At 41.8% G+C, this 22828-nt stretch overlaps 1 protein-coding gene across 2 annotated transcripts in view; it reads right to left on the bottom strand.

Moving 5' to 3' along the window:
- pex5la (peroxisomal biogenesis factor 5-like a) overlaps positions 1-22828 on the bottom strand; it is a 163665-nt gene that overhangs the window by 49513 nt on the left and 91324 nt on the right. For both annotated transcript variants that reach the window (XM_072572565.1, XM_072572566.1), the window contains 2 exons: positions 4593-4704; positions 1026-1235 (listed from right to left, as the gene is read on the bottom strand). In XM_072572565.1, the coding sequence (XP_072428666.1) occupies positions 1026-1235; positions 4593-4704 (322 nt within the window). The remainder of the gene's footprint in view (positions 1-1025; positions 1236-4592; positions 4705-22828) is intronic.

Genomic DNA, 22828 nt, shown 5'->3' with positions numbered 1-22828 from the left:
ACATCAATGGATGAAGAAACATTAACAATCCATCATGGCTACTCCTACATAGAGTGCATTTCCTATTGGAATGCATGCAGCAGGGGAGTCCATGTCAATCTTTCTAAATTGAAAATGATTCATCATGAAAGAGTGTGGCAGACTGCTATTTTTTGAGTAATACAAGGCATTATACATTGCATCTAAAGATGTTTTTTCCTCCTGTGCTGACACCATAATGTTGGTCATAGAGTCATAGAGATGTACTGCATGGAAACAGACGCTTCGGTCCAACTCGTCCATGCAGAATGTCAATGAGGATAAACAGATATCAACTGTGGACATACAGATATGAGGTGATTAATTTTCTAGGAAAAGCAAAGGGATAGCCAATGGCATACCAGAATATTTGCTGGAATCTTTCATGGAGGCAGTGACCTTAAACCACTGGCTGAAAAATCTGCCTCTGCTGTCATGATCAGATGTTGTAATTGTCAGGTTGTTACCTGCCTGAAGTAGTGGCTTCTGCCCCAACAGGGGAAGATGCATAACCAAGAACGTGCAAAATATATGGAACATTAGCTATTGCACTACACTCACTAAAAATAATGAAACGTATATCTATCATAAATTGAAAGCTGATTATAAGTTCTCATGAATACAAAACAATCTCAGTCAGTTATTCTAAAAACAAATATGATATGTCATTTTTAAAATATTTGAACATTAATCTTGTTGACGTTTTGTTATAAAGAATAAAACTTCATTTCAAAAATCCCTACACTAAAACCCTGCAGATGATGGAAATCTAAAACAAATTCAAAATGTTTTGGAAACCGTAGCAGGTTAGACAAATTTGCAAAGAGGAAAGACAAGTTAACAAATAGGTCACTGTTAAAATTAAATCTTCAAAGGATGATGGATTCTGTATTACTTCTTTCTTATCTAATGAAAATTGAAATTTGTATAAAATGGCAGAAAAATTTAAAATTATATTAATATCCACAGAGTAAAATTAAACACTTCAGGATTCATTCAATTCATACCAGCATCCAGTGATGGTCTCTGTGAGGCTTTGACATTCTGAATATTTTGTTCAACTTCCACTTTGATTAGCTCAGTGTCGTCTTGCTCTTTTCTAAAGGAAGCAGATTTAGCTGCTTCATTTCTTGATGGAACATCGGATTTCTTTGTCTTATTACTGCTTGTCATAGCTGGCTCCGTAAGGTCCAAAAGATCCAAAGCTGGTGACAAAACTATAATATTTAATGGTGTTATTAGGAGTAAATGAGCAATAAGGCAACCTTATTAAACTTTATTTACATTGAGCTTCTTTTATATAAACATTTTGATGAGAGCATCAGAGTCAATATTTATAGGAGTAATTTTCTGGCTTTGCATTCCCTGTACTGATCTTTACTTGTCAGTAAGATGTATTGTAACTTCAGGCACATTTTATACACAATTATTATTTGAAACAATGGAAAACTCTGTACAGTCTGATATTTGAATATAATTAGTAAACGAGACTCCTCGACAACAGAATGAAGTAGGGACAGGTTCAGCTATCAGCAGTTGCTACATGAAAATGTGGATCAATTACTGGTGTTTTAATATTCTGGATATAGGCAAGTCACTTCTAATTAAACTCAATAATGAATACTAATTGTGATTCTGTGATAGCACTCTCCTAATGAGGAAGCTGTGCCCAGAAGGACTGTGGGACTGAGAAAAGATTCTAATTTTGCAACCTGAATTCTTCAACCTATTTCCTATAATTCCAGATTCCCAGATCATCAAAATGCTTCTCATGCATGAAGAAAACAAGTTGAAGTGTTAACATTAAGTTGGTCTTCTGATTGGTTACAGGAGAGCATACTTCAAATATAATTTCATCCTTACTAATTTCTGTAGTCTTAACTACAATGATACTGCTTTTATCTTAATTGCAACAAGGGTCTACTGCAAATCTGTAGTACATTTATAATGTTTATTGAAATATCCCAGTTGCAAGTTATATAATTCTTTATCTTCTCCCTTAGTTTTGTCAATTACTTTGAAGGAAAGGGCTAAAAATTGTATTTCTCATTTTCAAAGGTTAGGGTTCCAATTTGCTATTAGAAAGTCCGGTTGAGGCAGGCAGGCAGTTTGGAAATTTTGTGCTGTCCCCTCATTCAAATGATCATGACATTCAGCTGAAGTGTGACACATGTCACTAACTAGCCGAAAGGTCAACAGGAGGCACAGCAATATGCATGGCTAGCACAAGCTTCAGCTATCAGTACATCTTAAAGGCAAGCTTCCCTTGTTAAAGAGGAAATATGTTTATTACACAAGATACTGCTGACTGCCTTTAGTGAAGATGGCTCCAAGGAAAAGGAGGCCAAATGGTGCAACAAGATGAGAGAGATGGATACTAACAAGTGCTAACAGTTGGACCTAACTGAAAGCAGAGCCAAATTTTGATGGCGAGTATTAACTGGTTTCAATTCATATTTGATAACTGAGTTCACGTTGAAATTGGTTTGGCCATATTCTGAAGCATGAGAGGTTGTTGAAAGAGGTGTTTGAAGGAGGTGACTTGAGATTTAGAGAAGAGGAAAGAGAGAATGATGGTGTTAGGTGAGTAGAACTTGAAAATATGAGAGACTACGAGCAACTAAAAAGAGATAAGTGCAAGACCATGAAGTGTGGCACTAAAACAACATGATAGCAGAGGTTACTGAGCTATCTTTTGTGTTTGTTTTGCCAGGCATCTAGCACATATAAACAATTAATAATTTGCTGATTAATTTTAAGAGTTATTGAGACTAGATAGTGAAAGGGACCACATAGTGAAAGGGACTGTTGGAGAATGCAGCAGAATATAGATAGATTGAAGAGTTGAGCAGAGAAAGAGCAGATGGAGTTCACCCGGGTAAATGCGAAATGATGCATTTTGGAAGATCCAATTCAAAAGCGAACTATACAGTAAATGGAAAAGCCTTGGGGAAAATTGAAGTACAGAAAGATCTGGGTGTTCAGGTCGATTGTACCCTGAAAGTGGCAACGTAGGTCGATTAGCGTGGTCAAGAAGGCATACAGCATGCTTTCCTTCGTCGTATGGGGTATTAAGTATAAGAGTTGGCAGATAATGTTATATTTGTATAGGTCTTTGGTTCGGCCATATTTGGAATTCTGCATACAGTTCTGGTCACCACATTCCCAAAAGGATGTGGATGTTTTGGAGAGGGTGCAGAGGAGTTTCACCAGGGTATTACCTGGTATGGAGGGTTCGAGCTACGAAAAGAGGTTGAGTAGATTAGGAATATTTTCATTAGAAAGGCAGAGGTTGAGGCGGGAACCTGTTTAAGACCGACAAAATCATGAGGGGTAATAGACAGAGTAGATAGCAAGAAACTTTTTCCCCAGAGTGGGGGACTCAATTACTAGGGGTCACGAGTTCAAGGTGAGAGGGGAAAAGTTTAAGGGTGATATGCCTGGAACGCGTTGCCAGTGGAGGTGGTAGAGGCGGGCACGATAGACACTCTTGAATGGTTCAGGTGTCTGCACGCTTTTTACAACAGCTCATCAGGATTAAATATTTTCCAGTCAGCTTTAGTTGTAACTGTTATATGGACCGTATATAAATACATTTGTTTTATATTTTTACATTATGCATTGTGTAGTAAAAGTTTATTATTTATGCGCTTTATATTTTCAAAGGTATTTTATATCTTCAAAGCTAATGGAAAGAAAAATGGGACAAGGTGTATTTTGATTAGCGAATCCCCAACTGCTTGTTTTGGACTTTTATCTAAGCTTAATTTTACCCCAGCTTGTTTCTACGATTGTAGGCTTTAGAACAAGGATACGAGATTAAATGCAAGAGATCGAAAGCAGACAGAAGTAGAACAATTACACAGAAGGCTAAGAGGCTGAAAATACCTTATATATTACTAACTATGAGGGATTTACATGAAAGAATAGAAGTCATTTCTTTTCTTTCTTAAGAGGGGAACAAGGATGTGGAATGAACGAACAGAATTAGTGATTGAAAAGGAGACTATACCAACATTTAAGAATAGATTACTGGTGACTGAAGGCAAAGGGAATAAAATGAACAGAGGGATAGTGTGGGCACAGGAGATTGAGGTTGCTTTACGTGTGAGGTAAACACCAACACAAGTCAGTTAGTTTGAATGCCCTGTTCTGCTGAACAGTGATATTTGACTGAGACGTTAACTGTATCTCTCACAACAGATGTTGCCAGACCTGCTGAGCTTTTCCAGTATTTTCTGTTCTTATATTTGCCTGAATGCCCTGTTAGCAATTTCTTTATAATTTATTTTTAAATACACTATTCTATGGTCAAATTACATTTTAAACAAAGACACAAACTTTCAATAATTGAGGACTAATGGTGTAAAAATCACAATGATCATAGCATAACATTACAGAGACTTTCTAATTTCATAACATTTCATTCTAATTTCTGTAAATAACATCTAATATTATTGTATATTGACACTAAATAAATTAGAATTTCTCTGGACTGTTAATGACAAAAAATATCTTTTAAATAATTATCAAGGTAAGTTTCTTTTCTTTGAAACACTCAGGCTCATGTTCACCTGCTGTGTTTGATGTTGGTGTACGTGAAACTCTATCGGCTTTTGCTTCAAGTAGGAAATCATCAATCGAGGGGCTCAGGAGGGGTCGACTCTCCTGTTGTTCATTCACCAGCTAAAATTATAAGTAAAAGAAGTCATAAGAGGAGGATGAAAGGGAGGCCTCAAATTATATTAAAAAAAAACAACTTGCAATGAAATGTCAATACTTAAAGACAGCCAATTTGAACAGAAGCCTTGGTTGCATTGCCTTTAGAAATGTTTAGCTTCAAACCAACTAGGTTAAATATTTAATCAATGTTGCTCAACAGAACTTTAAACTTTGCTACACATTCTTTGGTTCAAGCCAAATTCTATTTCTTAAACAAAAGGCATTTTTCCAATAACATATGATGAATGTAATATTGTAGTCAGTATTATTAAAACAAATATAACTGAAGCCTCATTTAAACAAAACATAGTGAACCATCAGTCAGAGTGAATGGTTGAACTAGAGGAAGGAAAAATCTATCTAAAATTGATATACCCTCTGGTGAATTGCAACATCCAAGTAAGTTTTGTCGGTTTGAAGTGATGCTCAGTGATTTGTTATATTGGCTGACACAAAGGAGAGACACATCGAGACAGGCACATTGGAAGTACTTTCTAATGTTGGAATAGGAATTACATAGAACAAGGATGGAAAATATTAATGAAGAACAAAGTTGATTTTGGTTTTATCAGTTTAATTTGTCCCCTGTGTCATCACACAGAGACAAAAATACACAACTGAATATTAATCAACGAACAGGTTATCTTAATTATCTGCAGTTTAATTGTTCTCTATTTCAAGTTATTTTCTTCTTTACCCTCTACTATTTAACTTGAAACTTAAAATTTTTTAAGCACATTTAACATCTTCATAATTAGTTTGTACAAATTCATGTTTATCTTTGTCCTTAACAAATTTTTAAATGATGTAACCATCCTTCAACCTCAAAAGGACACCTCCTGATTGAAATTTCTATTTCCTGCTTCAAGCCTTTTATTAAACCTATTCTGTGGGCAAAGTTTTTTATTTTTTTAAGTGGGGAAGGGAACAAGCAGCTGAGGCTAAGGCAAAGATATTGACAGATCTCAAATGAAGTAATGAAGTAGAAGTAACAGGATTCATATTGGGAAGTAAAACCACATTAGTGAAAGGATTGAGAGGGGCCTGTATTTTTCTAATCAACCTATTCAGAGATGTTAATACACACAGGTGAAACTTTAAGCTTGGCCTCTGGTCTAGGGGTAGCGATGGTACTGCTGCTCCACAAGATGGAGAAAGTGAGGATCGCAGATGCTGGAGATCAGAGTTGACATTGTGGTGCTCGAAAAGCACAGCAAGTCAGGCAGCATCCAAGGACCAGGAGAATCGGGCATAAGCCTTTTATCATAAGCCTTATGTCCAAAACATCAATTCTCCTGCTCCTCGGATTCCACCTGACTTGCTGTCCTTTTCCAGCACCACACTCTCTGCTCCACAAGATGGCCTGTTCATCAAGTGATTGAGCAAGTTGCAAAACGTGTGGCTGAGAATGCGGAGAGCTGAAAGGGATACTGTTACTTGATGCTATGCAGTTCTTCTGGGAGTGGTGGCCTGGTTCATGGTTACACTGTACCTGTGGCACTATGCTCTAGTTCTTGGGAATTGTAATCTAATGTTTTGTTTCAGAATGTTAGGCCTTAAAGGCAGATTGGCTGGTGAATAGTGCGTTATAATTTATGGTTCTTAAACCACAATGAATCTGCTTTCACCACACTATTGTGTAAGGAATTCTGTACTGTAAGCAATCACGGCACTAAAAAGCTTTTTCATATGATGCTATTTTTCTTTTGCCAGTTCCTTTAAAGTTGCCTTCACTGGTTCTCAATATTTCTATTAATTGGGGAAGTTTCTCTTTATTGACACTGTTTGGATCTGTATTGATTATGAACACCACCATCAAATCTTCTCGCAACTTGTTCTCGAATAGACTGAAGCTCCTTCTACAATTTTTAACTCCCTTATAGATCCTCTGAAAGTTTGGTTGTTCTTTGCCATGTGAAGATGGTTTTCAGACCTGGTTGAACATTTAAAATCAAAACCCATGTTTTCACCTGTTTTGACAGGATGCATGTTACCCCTTGCTATGACCATCTGAGAAAGGTAAAATGGCACCACTTTGTGCAATCTCCTCACTGGAAGTTTACCTTTTTTTGCATATTTTATATATCTCTCTGGTTAAAAATATACTTAAATATTTTTGCTATGAGTAACAAGGAGCTAATCAAAGAGCTTTTCTTGATTGTTATTTATTAATTATTAAATCTGAGGAAAATAATAAAACATGCACATCATACTTTCTTTGTGCAGTTACTCGGGCCCCACGTACAGACATACATGTACAAAGTTAAAGGAAAATAATATCCTATACCAAGGATGATTAAAATTATATAATTTAGAGTCCTTCACAAGTCTTTGAGGTGTATTTTTAATGCGAGGCTAATGTTGCTAGCTGGTTTCTTGAATAAAGTAAATTGCAGCAAATCTTGTAGTTATTCAAGTTCTTGGCCTCTTGAAGTTTCGCAGTAATTGCTTTTGTGGGAACTGGGTGCCAACTTCTTCAGAGAAACAAAAGGTGGAGATTACAACTTCACTTTAATCACCTGCTCAAAGAACTAAAAGAATCTCCCTTGGAATTCTGGTCCCAGTATACATTTCCAACAAGATTTTGGGGTGGATTTGTCCATGGCAGCCGTTGTTAAAACATCTGGGACTTTGCATTGGTTGACCATTCTGAAGAAGGGTCACTGGACCTGAAACATTAACTCTGCTTTCTCTCCACAGATGCTGCCAGACCTGCTGAGACTTGCCAGCAATTTCTGTTTTTTGTAGCAGTTGTTAATGTCTTCTTGATATTGTGGTACTTTGATTTGTGCAATCCTGCCTGTTAACCCATTATGGGAACAATCCATTCTTACAAGTTTCAATGCTTCATTCTCAGATTTCACTTATTATCCATTGATAGTGGCGGGAATTTGAGGTTGGGAGCTGTGCAGAAGGCAGAGTTTCAATCTCCTCTTTGCATTAACTTTCAGACTTAAGTCTTTGCTCAAGTTGAGAAGTTTTGTTAGCATGTAGACACATTTGAAGATTGGATTGTGTGTTATACAATACAGATGGTAATTTTAACGGACAGGTAATTTCTTGGATATTCTTTTCAGGATAGTGTAGTCAGTCCCAGTCATTCATTTCTACATACCGGAGAGTTGTCTATTTTCACAAACCTTGTAAAAAAACTTTCAGGTGACTTTGCAGGCCATTTTAAAATGTCCCAGTTCATTTTTAATTTATTCACTTTTCCAAAAATCCCAAGGTCCAGGATGTTTAATTTTGTTAATGAAACTTCAAAGATTAATTGACCATATTTTATCATCATGATATCCTTTAAGGAGAACAGATTAGGCCAGGCCTAGCAATATAGCATGCGCGATCCAACCATTTAGCATTGAAAATTGAAAATGGGTATCCATAATGTGTAGATTTAATTTACTGCGTAGATTAAGTTGTTCTGATCTGAAGTGCAGTACTTTAAAGGATGGTGGACGTGGATTATAAGAATAGTAGATCAGATAATAGGTAAAGGGGAAAGATATGGAGAGCTATGGGGAAAGAACTGGGAAATGGGACAAACTGGATGGCTCTGCCTTGGGCATGATGGCCAGATCATCTCCTGTGTTGTATAACTCCATGATTATTCATTGTGACATGCTCTGGGGGACTTAATTGGAAAGTCCATGCTAATGAATTAAAGTATTTAATCATCAAAAAGAATAAGTAACAGATGAAACTAACTAGATGATGGATTAATGGGTTATCATTTTGCCTTTAATAAAACTGTTCATAATTGTCCAGAAACAGCTACATCTTAGAAGCTAATGCAGAGTTGAAAAATTAACATTGTAGCAGCTGCTCTTCTCTGGAATTTTCCAGACCCACTCAGAGATTTTAGAAAGGTGAGCTGGGGAATTTAATAGGGTGGTAGGCCAAAGATTAGTTTCTGGTGGGTTAAGTTTACAGAATCCTTCAGCTGGATCAGCATTCTCGACCTCTCTGTTTTGCATTCAATAGAATGACACGAATACTTATTAACACCCCTACCCACTGGGATTATTATAATGGGTGCAATCCTGTCAGCCGAGAAACAGGTACATTCATTCATTCATTCCTGATGGAGGGATTTTGCCTGAAACGTCAATTTTCCTGCTCCTTGGATGCTGTCTGACCTGCTGTGCTTTTCCAGCACCACTCTAATCTTGACTCTTACATGAGATATACACCTAGTTGGGCAAACATCTTTCTCCAAGCCCCTTTAGAATCAAGGTGTCCTTTGATTTTGGTGTTCACAGAATTCATAGAATCTCTACAGTGTGGAAACAGGTCACTTGGCCCAACAAGTCAACACTGTCTCTCTGAAGAGTATCCCACACAAACCCTTTCCTCTACACTATTTCCCCTGACTAATGAACCTAGTCTACACATCTCTGAACACTATGGGGCAATTTAGCATGGCCAATTCACCTAACCTACACATCTTTGGACTATAGAAGGAAACCAAATCACCCAGAGGAAACCCACGCAGACACAGCGAGAATGTGCAAACCCCACACAGTCAGTTACCCAAGGCTAGAATCAAACTTGTGACCCTGGTGCTGTGAGGCAACAGTTCTAACCACTGAGCCAGTGTTGGGGCTGATACATCTCCAAGGTGATGAGCTCATGAGAAGTCTCAGTTATATGCAGTCTGGCTTGATGTATTTAAATGCTTAAATTGTTATGGATGAAGCATAACCAAGTCAACAGGCCTGACTAAGCAAAGCAGTCATCCTGGTAAAAACAATGACTGCAGATGCTGAAAACCAAATACTGGATTAGTGGTGCTGGAAGAGCACAGCAGTTCAGGCAGTATCCAACAAGCAGCGAAATCGACGTTTCGGGCAAAAGCCCTTCATCAGGAATAAAGGCAGTGAGCCTGAAGCGTGGAGAGATAAGCTAGAGGAGGGTGGGAGTGGGGAGAGAGTAGCATAGAGTACAATGGGTGAGTAGGGGAGGAGATGAAGGTGATAGGTCAAGGAGGAGAGGGTGGAGTGGATAGGTGGAAAAGAAGATAGGCAGGTCGGACAAGTCCGGACAAGTCAAGGAGACAGTTACTGAGCTGGAAGTTTGAAACTAGGATGAGGTGGGGGAAGGGAAAATGAGGAAGCTGTCGAAGTCCACATTGATGCCCTAGGGTTGAAGTGTTCCGAGGCGGAAGATGAGGTGTTCTTCCTCCAGGCGTCTGGTGGTGAGGGAGCGGCGGTGAAGGAGGCCCAGGACCTCCATGTCCTCGGCAGAGTGGGAGGGGGAGTTGAAATGTTGGGCCACGGGGCGGTTTGGTTGATTGGTGCGGGTGTCTCGGAGATGTTCCCTAAAGCGCTCTGCTAGGAGGCGCCCAGTCTCCCCAATGTAGAGGAGACCACATCGGGAGCAACGGATACAATAAATGATATTGGTGGATGTGCAGGTGAAACTTTGATGGATGTGGAAGGCTCCTTTAGGGCCTTGGATAGAGGTGAGGGAGGAGGTGTGGGCACAGGTTTTACAGTTCCTGCGGTGGCAGGGGAAAGTGCCAGAATGGGAGGGTGGGTCGTAGGGGGGTGTGGACCTGACCAGGTAGTCACGGAGGGAACGGTCTTTGCAGAAGGCGGAAAGGGGTGGGGAGGGAAATATATCCCTGGTGGTGGGGTCTTTTTGGAGGTGGCGGAAATGTCGGTGGATGATTTGGTTGATGCGAAGGTTTGTAGGGTGGAAGGTGAGCACCAGGGGCGTTCTGTCCTTGTTACGGTTGGAGGGGTGGTGTCTGAGGGCAGAATGTGCGGGATGTGGACGAGATGCGTTGGAGGGCATCTATAACCACGTGGGAAGGGAAATTGCGGTCTCTAAAGAAGGAGGCCATCTGGTGTGTCCTATGGTGGAACTGGTCCTCCTGGGAGCAGATACGGCGGAGGCGGAGAAATTGGGAATACGGGATGGCATTTTTGCAAGAGATAGAGTGGGAAGAGGTGTAATCCAGGTAGCTATGGGAGTCGGTGGGTTTGTAAAAAATGTCGGTGTCAAGTTGGTTGTCATTAATGGAGATGGAGAGGTCCAGGAAGGGGAGAGAGGTGTCAGAGATAGTCCAGGTAAATTTAAGGTCAGGGAGGAATGTGTTGGTAATTTAAGGTCAGGGTGGAATGTGTTGGTAATTCCCCCTCCGTCATCCCCCTCCGTCCACGCATCAATGAATTTAATACACGACGTGACATCAAACAATTCTTCCGTCGCCTCCGCCTCCGAGCTTACTTTCACAATCAGGACTCCCGCCCACCTTCCGAGGACCCCTTCGCCCACCTCCAACACATTGCATCCACCTGGACACCCCGCGCTGGCCTATTACCAGCCCTCGACCTCTTCATTTCCAACTGCCGCCGGGACATTAACTGCCTCAACCTGTCGTCCCCCCTCCCCCACTCCAACCTCTCACCCTCACAACGCGCAGCCCTCCAATCCCTCTGCTCCAATCCCAACCTCACCATTAAGCCAGCGGATAAAGGAGGCGCAGTGGTAGTCTGGCGCACTGACCTCTACACCGCTGAAGCCAAACGCCAACTCGAGGACACCTCTTCCTACTGCTCCTTCGACCGTGACCCCACCCCCCATCACCAAACCATCATCTCCCAGACCATACAGAACCTCATCACCTCAGGAGATCTCCCACCCACAGCTTCCAACCTCATAGTCCGGGAACCTCGCACTGCCCGGTTCTACCTCCTTCCCAAGATCCACAAGCCTGACCACCCTGGCCGACCCATTGTCTCAGCATGCTCCTGCCCCACTGAACTCATCTCTACCTACCTTGACACTGTCCTATCCTCCCTAGTCCAGGAACTCCCCACATACGTTCGAGACACCACCCACGCCCTCCACCTCCTCCAAGACTTCCGTTTCCCTGGCCCCCAATGCCTTATCTTCACCATGGATATCCAATCCCTCTACACCTCCATTCGCCATGACCAGGGCCTCCAAGCCCTCCGTTTTTTCCTCTCCAGACGTCCCCAACAGTACCCTTCCACTGACACTCTCATTCGTTTGGCCGAACTGGTCCTCACCCTTAACAATTTCTCCTTTGAATCCTCCCACTTCCTCCAGACCAAAGGCATAGCCATTGGCACACGTATGGGCCCCAGCTATGCCTGTCTCTTCGTTGGCTATGTAGAACAATTGATCTTCCGTAATTACACCGGCACCACTCCCCACCTCTTCCTCCGCTACATTGATGACTGCATTGGCGCCACCTCGTGCTCCTGCGAGGAGGTTGAGCAATTCATCAACTTCACCAACACATTCCACCCTGACCTTAAATTTACCTGGACTATCTCTGACACCTCGCTCCCCTTCCTGGACCTCTCCATCTCCATTAATGACAACCAACTTGACATCGACATTTTTTACAAACCCACCGACTCCCATAGCTACCTGGATGACACCTCTTCCCACCCTATCTCTTGCAAAAATGCCATCCCGTATTCCCAATTTCTCCACCTCCGCCGTATCTGCTCCCAGGAGGACCAGTTCCACCATAGGACACACCAGATGGCCTCCTTCTTTAGAGACCGCAATTTCCCTTCCCATGTGGTTAAAGATGCCCTCCAACGCATCTCGTCCACATCCCGCACCTCCGTCCTCAGACCCCACCCCTCCAACCGTATCAAGGACAGAACGCCCCTGGTGCTCACCTTCCATCCTACAAACCTTCGCATCAACCAAATCATCCACCGACATTTCCGCCACCTCCAAAAAGACCCCACCACCAGGGATATATTTCCCTCCCCACCCCTTTCCGCCTTCCACAAAGACCGTTCCCTCCGTGACTACCTGGTCAGGTCCACACCCCCCTACGACCCACCCTCCCATTCTGGCACTTTCCCCTGCCACCGCAGGAACTGTAAAACCTGTGCCCACACCTCCTCCCTCACCTCTATCCAAGGCCCTAAAGGAGCCTTCCACATCCATCAATATCATTTATTGTATCCGTTGCTCCCGATGTGGTCTCCTCTACATTGGGGAGACTGGGCGCCTCCTAGCAGAGCGCTTTAGGGAACATCTCCGAGACACCCGCACCAATCAACCAAACCGCCCCGTGGCCCAACATTTCAACTCCCCCTCCCACTCTGCCGAGGACATGGAGGTCCTGGGCCTCCTTCACCGCTGCTCCCTCACCACCAGACGCCTGGAGGAAGAACGCCTCATCTTCCGCCTCGGAACACTTCAGCCCCAGGGCATCAGTGTGGACTTCAACAGCTTCCTCATTTCTCCTTCCCCCACCTCACCCTAGTTTCAAACTTCCAGCTCAGTAACTGTCTCCTTGACTTGTCCAGACTTGTCCGACCTGCCTATCTTCTTTTCCACCTATCCACTCCACCCTCTCCTCCTTGACCTATCACCTTCATCTCCTCCCCCACTCACCCATTGTACTCTATGCTACTCTCTCCCCACTCCCACCCTCCTCTAGCTTATCTCTCCACGCTTCAGGCTCACTGCCTTTATTCCTGATGAAGGGCTTTTGCCCGAAACGTCGATTTCGCTGCTCGTTGGATGCTGCCTGAACTGCTGTGCTCTTCCAGCACCACTAATCCAGTAAAGCAGTCATCCTGGCTAATGCCAGGAGGCAGTGAGGACTACAGATGCTCAAGAGTCAGAGTCGAAAAGTGTGGTGTTGGAAAAGCACAGATGGTCAGGCAGCATCTGAACAGCAGGACAGTTGATGTGAGGAAGGGCTTATGCCCGAAACTCCGAATCTCCTGCTTTTTTGATGCTGACTGATCTGCTGTGCTTTTCCAATGCCACACTGTTCGACTCTGGCTAATGCCAGCATGTCTAACCCGGGGAGGCACACGGACCTGAACTCACACAGAGGCTCTATGTAGAAGAACATCTTTTGTGGTTGTGGATTTTGGTTTTTAAAAATCAACCCGCTCAGAGATGTTATTATAGGGCTGTGGAGCATGTTGCACTTGAAACAAGGCTTCTTGGCTTATAGGTAGGGATGCTACCACTGCACCATCAGACTGACTTTGTAGTTGTGTACTTGTCTCATGCAAGTTTTTGATGAATAGCTATCAGATCTGTTTGTTCTGGCTGAGATGAAAGGACAGTGACCTGATGATATTTGAGCTGCTGCATGTTCTGCTTCTTTCATATTTTAAAGGTGAACACTTGCAGATACTTGCGAGAGACAGTATCACTATGGTGATAATGGTGCTATACTGGAAGCTGCAGTGAAGTGACAGATACTGATTGCACAAGATACAACTAATGGAGATGTCTGACACCCAATCTCCTGTATGACAGTTCCCTACGGTATATAGCTGATAAAACTTTTCATTGTTTTATAGAAAACATACATGACAATAAACTGCTATTCTATTCTATTCTCATAGCAGCATGAAGCATTGGGTAAGTTGTGGTACATAATCTGGCAGAGTGCAACAGATCAATCATCCTCTCGGGGCACTGCAGCCAAATTCTCTCCAGGAGCAGGGAATGGAAAGCAACAGTAGTTTGCATGTGAGTAGGTCACAGAGATAGTGACGCATTTAAAAGAACAGCTGCTTTTATTCAGAAGCAATTTCTGTCACCCAGGTTTCCTCAAAAAGTCTAAATTTCCTAGGGTTCTTTTGAGAGGTCATGTAGTCTTTTACAAACATTGGGTAGCCTTCTGGAATAGTTAAGACATGAATTTCAGAAGAACTGGAATGGAATTATCAAGCTGTCAATTTATTCAAATTGCTCACTCTTTAAATGTTGAAAACAAAAGTCTCTTATATCATTAAATTTTTTAAAAATTGCTTGTGCTTTCAATGGTTGTTTGTTGACATAACCCTGAGCGCTATCATTACAGTATTAATATTGTTTGACTGCTTGCACGACCTGTCATTATCACAGCGAGGTCCTAGATGATCACAGGTTAACTGTGGTTAACTGGCCCAGGTGGTTATAAAATAATCTTTCTTTAATGTGGATCGATGACTAAAATGTTTGTTTTGATAGGGGATTGACTACTTGAAGGTTTTTAATCAGAGTGCTTTTTAAGATTGCAAAGTCTGTCATTTCATCTCAGAATGGCTCCCGACATCTACCTATGGTGAGTTTATATGGATAATATAAGGGTGGCCTTGGTTGGCATTAAGTGGGTATAGGGTGCTGTGAAGGGTGGGAAAAGGAAAGTTTGGCATGGAACATGTAGTTACTATGTGGGTGGAGGGGGGCATTAGGTGGCATAACTTGGAGTGGATGGTGTATTGGGAGCTTGTGGGCAGTAAGGACTGAAGAATGAAAACAAAAGGGTATTTAATGAGTTAACTATGACAGTGATGAAGTCCCACAGCATCACAGCTGGCCTGCCTTGACAATCAGCAATTCCTGCTGCAACCTCTCACTGTTTCCGGGGAGTGACGCATTCAAATCCGGTGAACAGTACCCTACTCCCCACCCCTAGAGCAAAACATCCAGCCATTTAGGGCCATTTATTTTTATTGAGGCTCAAGGAGTTGGGAAATTTCCCAACACTATGCATAACAGTTGGGAGTGAACATTCAGGGCAAAATTGCATAAGAGATTTTGGAAACCCAATGAGGAAGCAGTCATGGGTGCAACTCCCTATGCTTAAAATGTTACAATTTTTAGCAGCATTTCATTTAATTCTTTGCAGATTTTGCTATTCTATAAGCAGGAATTCTGCAGCAAATCTAGTTGATTGTGTTAGAAGATTCAGAAAACTATTTGCGTACATTTTTTAGACTTGACCTGCAGGTGGCAGTAGGTACCAAAAGTACAGTAATCATTTCCTGATGCAAGTATCTTTCACTTTCAGGAGTGTCATAGAGATGCAACCTCTATGACTCTATTTGGTCCAACCCGTCCATGTCGACCAGATATCCCAACCCAATCTAGTCCCACCTGCCAGCACCCGGCCCATATCCCTCCAAACCCTTTCTATTCATACACCCATCCAAATGCCTCTAAAATTTTGCAATTGTACCAGCCTCCACCACTTCCTCTGGCAGCTCATTCCATACACGTACCACCCTCTGTGTGAAAAAGTTGCCCCTTAGGTCTCTTTTATATCTTTCCCCTCTCACCCTAAACCTATGCCCTGTAGCTCTGGACTCCCAGGGATAAGACTTTGTCTATTTACTCTATCCATGCCCCTCCCTTCGAAAGGTTAGCTTTCTTCCATTATTGCTAAGAGAAAACTCTTGAAAATTGATACCAAAGTTTTTCTTTTAAAACTCTCATTAAAAAGTTTTTATACCAAGAAAACTGGGTAACAGTCATAATGCAGGATAACATAAAAGATGAAATGAAGGGAAAAAAAAGAGCATTTAGGTAGCATCTGGTCAGGTCATGTCCAAATCATTTCATATGTAACTGATTATTTTTTAGCTGTAATTACTGTATTTATCTAAGAAATATGGTGTTCACTTTGCATATAGTACCTTGGATTAATATTAAATCCAGTTCAATCCTGTTGTTAAACACTATTTGTATTGGTTTTGGGCTTAAAAATATCTTCAAATTAGACCATTAAAGGCTAATTAGAAAGGGTTAATTGGACATGACAACGAGCAACTGAAATGCAAAACATAGAACATTACAGAGCAGTACAGGCCCTTTGGCCCTCGATGTTGCGCCGACCTGTGGAACCAATCTGAAGCCTATCTGTCCTACACTATTCCATTTTCATCCATATGTTTATCCAATGACCGTTTAAATGCCCTTAAAGTTGGCGAGTCTATTACTGTTACAGGCAGTGCGTCCAACACCTCTACTACTCTCTGAGTAAAGAAACTACCTCTGACATCTGTCCTATATCTATTATCCCTCAATTTAAAGCTATGTCCCCTCATGGAAAAATACATGAAAAACAGGCCTGATACAAAAGCAGTCTGTTTTTACTGAGGGTAAACAGCCAGAGCCTTGAGGGGCAGTGGGGATCGTCTGCTTGTGTGGTCTGCACAAGCCTTGTTTTTCACACTAATTTTTCAGGCTGGAAAAGTACTGAAGCTATTGCAAACTGGGGATTCAACATAATGTTTATGTCAGGGACTTATCCCCACTCATCGGACTTCTCTTCATCAGGGTGGGGTTCGTGAGGCAGTGCAATGGAATCTAAGAAAGTGCTCCAAGTATGTCCATTGCTAAACTCCCCAACAGATACAGGGCAGTGGGAGACTCAATTGAATTGAACTGAATTGAATTTATTGTCACGTGTACCAAGGCACAGAGAAAAGCTTTATACCAGCCTCCACCACTTGTGAGCAATACAGGTAGGTCACATAGTTAACTAGCGTAAACAAGTAAATAATAGGTAAACAGCGGCAAAAACAAAACACAGGTACAGGTGAATGTTAAGAGTTTGAGAGTCCATTTAGTATTCGAACAACAGGAGGGTAGAAACTGTTACGAAACCAGCTGGTACCTGTGTTCGGTCTTCCGTAACTTCTCCCCAGTGGTAGAGGTTATAGAAAAGTATTGCCAGGGTGGGATGGATCTTTGAGAATGCTGGTGGCCTTTCCTTGACAGCGGGCCTGGTAGATGGATTTTGTAGATGGGAGGTTGGCCTTTGTGATTGTCCGGGCTGAGTTCACCACTCTCTATTTGTGTATTGTTTGCATGTATCTATAGGTTTGTGTGTGCGCGCATATATATTATGAAATTAAAGCTAATAGATTCACTCATTATAGAGTCACAGAGGTGTACAGCATGGAAACAGACCCTTCGGTCCAACTTGTCCATGCCAACCAGATATCCCAACCCAATCTAGTCTCACCTGCCAGCACCTGGCCCATATCCCTCCAAACCCTTCCTATTCATATATCCACCCTGATGCCTATTCAATGTTGTGATTGTACCCGCCTCCACACTTCCTCTGGCAGCTCATTCCATACATGTACCACCCTCTGCATGAAAGAGTTGCCCCTTAGATCTCCTTTATATCTTTCCCCTGTCACCCTAAAACTATGCTGTCTAGTTCTGGACTCCCCCACCCCAGGGAAAAGACTTTGCCTATTTATCCTATCCATGCCCCTCCTGGGAAAACAGCCCTCGCCTATTCAACCTCTCCCTATAGCTCAAATCCTCCAACCCTGGCAACATCCTTATACTCACAACATGACCTCCCAACTCCTGTACTCAATATTCTGATCAAGTTTGCATATGTCTCTGTACATGAAGTAGATTAAGTTAATAAATTTACTTCATATTAAAGTGTACATGTTTTCTTGTATTAATTTTGATCAGATCTTAAAGAATCTGTTAGGTACTTTCAGCCTAACAATACATTGCCTTTGCAAACATTTCATTCAAGAGTATTGATGCTACAATTTCCATTGTGACATCCAAAGCAGTTTTTAAAGCACCTACTGAGTTGAAGAAGAGTTATCCATTTTGGTGATTGTGGTTGCAGAAGGAATGATAGCCTGGACACTATCATTAAAACTCAATGCTCAGCTATGAGAAGTGTCGAGGGACCCATAATGTTGCATCTGACCTACCTTGATGTGATGTGTGCATAGCTACAAAGTTGGGAAAATATGATGAGAATGAAAAAAGAACCAAAAATCTCAATGTCAGGAATTTTGTTTCTGATTTTCCCCTTAAATTTTATATGACAACTTCAGAATTTCACTATTGAGCAGCGACTAGTTTATTTCCATGCAACTGCATTTTGTTATGGCCCCAACCCAGCTTATTTATGCATCACTTCCAATTTCGCTCTCCTTCCCTGAAAAGCTAGAAGGACAAATTCCTGACATGTAAGTTCGAGGGTTTCTGGTGGCAGTCATACACCAATTACATGTCTGAGCTGTCATCCAACTGTCCCTTCACCATAAAATCTCTGCATGCTCCATGGTCTACAAAATCTTTGAACCTTCATTTGCACAAGCTGGCAATGGCAAACCACTAGCTTCATCATATCATCATGCCAACTCTTGGGCTCACCCTCACATGGTTTCAGCCCTCAACATTTTAGTTTGGAGCTCAGGGTCATCTATGATTTGCTTGCTTATGACATACTGCTTTGCACAAAGGCATCAGCATAGGATGCACCTTCGAACTCTTATCATGCTTTCTTAGCTTACACCCTGCATTTATAAGTTGCCAGCCTTGGTGTCATGCAGTACAGAGGGAAAGGTAGGCAACTCGTTACAGTGGGGAGCATTGAGCAGTAAAGGGGGAGGGACATGTCACTGTGTAGCACCAAGGCACCTCAATGTCAGACCTATAGAGGTGTTAGCCAAGTGGTAAAATCACTGGACGAATAACCCAGGCTGACATTCATGGGGCACATAAGTTCAAACCCTACCATGGTTGATGATAAAATTTGAAGTCAATAGAATCTGGTTAAAACCTATATAGTTTAGTATTGTTGTCCTTTAGGGAAGGAAACCTGTCATCCTCACCTGGTTTGTCCTACATGTGACTCATGTGATTAAATTACTTACAGTGTGGAAACAGGCCCTTCGGCCCAACAAGTCCACACCGACCCTCCGAACAGCAACCCACCCAGACACATTCCCCTACATTTACCCCTTCACATAACACTGCAGGCAATGTAGCATGGCCAATTTACCTAACCTGCACATTTATGACTATGGGAGGAAATTGGAGCACCTGGAGGAAACCCACGCAGACACGGGAGAATGTGCAAACTCCACACAGACTGAGGCAGGAATTGAACCCGGGTCTCTGGCGCTGTGAGGCAGCAGTGCTAACTACTGTGCCACCATGCTGCCCATGTGCTTGACTCTTACTGCCATCTGAAATGGTCCAGTCAGCCATTCAGTTCAAAGGCAACTAAGGATGGGCAACAAATGCTGGACTTGCCATACAAGAATGCAAAAAAACACTCTGCTTGCACTTCACATAAGTGGCTATGTCTGGAAGACAAAGGGACTTATTGGAGTCAAGGAGAACTCCAGTCAGTTAAGGGGCTGGTTGGACTCCAAAGTAGGAGACTGTCAGTCAATCAGGTGCTTGGTCTTACTAGAATCTCTGAATTTGGGTCCTTGTAGTCCAGGGTTTGGGTCATGGTCAGTTCTTCAGCCCAAGTGTAACCAGTCTGGGGATTATAGAAGGTCAGTCAGAGTGCTATGGTGATATCAGTCCAAGGGGTGGGCCACTTTATCCTGTAATGAGACAAATGAATGGATTGAGTATGACAGCAGTGTGTGGAAGAGATGCTTGTGGTGATACAGGGGCAAGAGAGGTGGTCCCCACGAGTGAGTAGGAAGCATTTTGGGCAGAAAAGGACAGTAGACTGGGAGGATGAGGTCAGTGAGAGTATTGAGTAAGCCTTGGTGAGATGTGTGTGCAGTGGCAGAGTTAAAATGAATGGTGGCCCTGGGACTGCAAGGTAGCAGAGAGAAGATGCGATACTTATCCTTGCAGAGTGCAGATGATTATCAACCATTTTTTCCAGACTGCTCAGCATTCCTTTTAACCTGGAGGATAACAATGATTTATGCTGCTATCTCAGTTCAGGCTGAGCCTGCTAGTGTGGCCTCCTTTGGCATTCAGCAGGAGAAAGGATGGCCCTCATCTCCACCACCATGTCCATCAGCACACCCAGGACTTGGTTGGTGAATCAAGGAGAAAATTTGCCATTATGGTCTATGTCCTCAGTGGTAATGATCCAACATCACATCGTGGGGTGTAGTTCCTGGCTTGTAGTAAGTGGTGTGCAGATGGGATGCAAATTCAGCATCAGAATTGTGAACACAGAAGGACCCTGGAATCAGTTTCACAAGTCAATCTGCCTACAGACCTTGGAGGTCCATGCACTGAAAGAAAATATTAGAGAGAGTATTGATTGCAAGAGTGAGCATATCTATCTCTCTGGCCAAGTGATTTCATGAAAACGACACCAAAGAGCCTGGATATACAATGTAGAGGTTTGTATGAGAAAAGTCACTGAGTAATAGTGGAGCCGACACCAGGAACCTGACTTGACAAAACAAAGACAGAAAATTGGAAAATTCAGTCTTCAATTTTCACTTGAACAACTGGAACAGATAGCCAAGGTTTTGATTTCCACAAGAATACCTTCAATAGTGCAATACTTCCTCACTAATGCCATTCTAATCTACGTACTCCAGAGCTGGGCTTGAACCACATGCTATCAAATGAGCCTAGCTGGTCAAAACAAAGAGATTCTGCAAACCTCCAGAGGCTTTTCTTGATTTCCTGTGGAATGGGATTCTTTTCTCAGGACTTTCAACAAATCAATAACTAGAGAATAACTAGAGAGAACAAAACCAAACATTCCAGTCCTACACTGCTTCCTGCTGAAAAATCCAGTCAAAACCAGTTCACCAAAGAAAACTGCAGATACTGTAAATCAGAAACAAGGTCAGAAGTTGCTGGATAGCTCAACGGGTCTGGCAGCATCTCTGAAGAGAAATCAAAGTTAACATTTCAGGTCCAGGCTCTGAGGAAGGGTCACCAGACCAGAAATATTAACTTCAATTTCTCTTCACAGATACTCCCAGACCTGCTGAGCTTTTTCAGCAACTTCTGTTTTTGTTTAAAACCAGTTCACCCTTTGATTTCACCTTCTTTTTCAACATTATCTGTAGCTGCCTGGCCTCCCTTGATTGAACAATTCAACATCCAGTCAGCTGCCAGTCTCTGTGTATTATGCCACCTCAGTACGGTTCATTATATAGTATTGTTAGAGCAGTACTTAACCTGTTCCAGCTTTCCAGGTCAGTTCCCAACAACAAATAATCAGCTTTTTTCTTCTCTCTTTAATTAAAAACAAGCTGCTGTTCAAAGCTCAAAGTTCAAATCCCAAGTGCAACCCATAGTTCCAGACCATAAATTAGAAAAATAAAAGAAAAATAATGATGGTCTCAACATAAATCCTAGAATTATATACAATAGTCCTGCTGGATCTCAAAAGCAGTAATCCTTTTCTCTAGCAAAATCCTATGTATTCAGGCATAGTCAAATTAATTAGAATATTTTACTATTTCAGAAGGAATCAATGGTGCATTCAAATATTATGTCACATGCACTATGCATGATGCGAGATCTGACTAAACTGACTGCTGAGAATTTAATTTGTTCTTGTTAGTTTAGGTTATGAATGAAATACCAATGTAATGATTATTCATGCATCTCTGAATAAATTGTTCTACATGTATTAATATTTCATGGGATCCCAATGTTCCATCTTGAAATTCTAACTTATTAATTGCCTGTAATAAGTTTAATAAAGTCAGTCTTAGAATTCAAGCTGTTATCTTATCACATATTTCTTAATTACTACAAACATATTTTACATATATATAGTTTCCATGTCAGCGAGCCCTTTTAAAATGTGTTCTATACAAAAAGTTGCCATAAGGCACCTCAGTCCTTTCTTGTACTGCAGTTTGTCGACTCATAAGCAAGTGAGGAGTGATTGGTATAGAAAGAGTTCAGTAACATTTTACAGGGCAAAAATAGCCAACTCATCCTTGTTTAGTCATTTGGAAAAATATTTCATACTGTTTCTAAGGCTTTGAGAAAGGCATTTAAATTTCAGAACATGAGCATAGAGGAATTGCAACAATTGTCAATTGACTAAAAATGAATATAACTAAAAAATGACCAATGCCATGAATCTGATCGCTGACATGATAGGGTTTTAAAAGAGGTAATTGCAGTGATAATTGCTGCACCAGTTTTGAACTTACATGATTGCATAAATTTTGGAAAGGTCCCCATAAATTGGAAGATAACAACTGCACTGTCACTGTTTGAGAAAGGCAGGCTGTGAAAACCTGGAACTGCAGACCAATTAGTCAGCTATCAGTGATCGGGGAATGCTGGAATTTATTATTAAGGATGTGGTAATGGGGCACTTGGGAAATCACAACATGATTAGTAGGAATCAAAACAATTTTTGAAATAGAAATTGTGTTTAGTAAATATGTTTGAGTGTTTTTTTTGAGACTATATTTAGCTGGGTAGATAATGGAGCATCTGTAGGCCAGTATTTGCTGAGTCAGGATGGCTCAGGTAACTGTTAAAAAAGATGGTTAAGATATGATTTTGGGATTCACACACCCATTCCCATTTTCAACAATTTACCCAGTACAGGATATGG

This window comes from Chiloscyllium punctatum, chromosome 6 (genome assembly GCF_047496795.1).
Source record: "Chiloscyllium punctatum isolate Juve2018m chromosome 6, sChiPun1.3, whole genome shotgun sequence".
Classification (NCBI taxonomy): Eukaryota; Metazoa; Chordata; class Chondrichthyes; order Orectolobiformes; family Hemiscylliidae; genus Chiloscyllium; species Chiloscyllium punctatum.
This window is presented reverse-complemented; position numbering and strand designations above follow the sequence as displayed.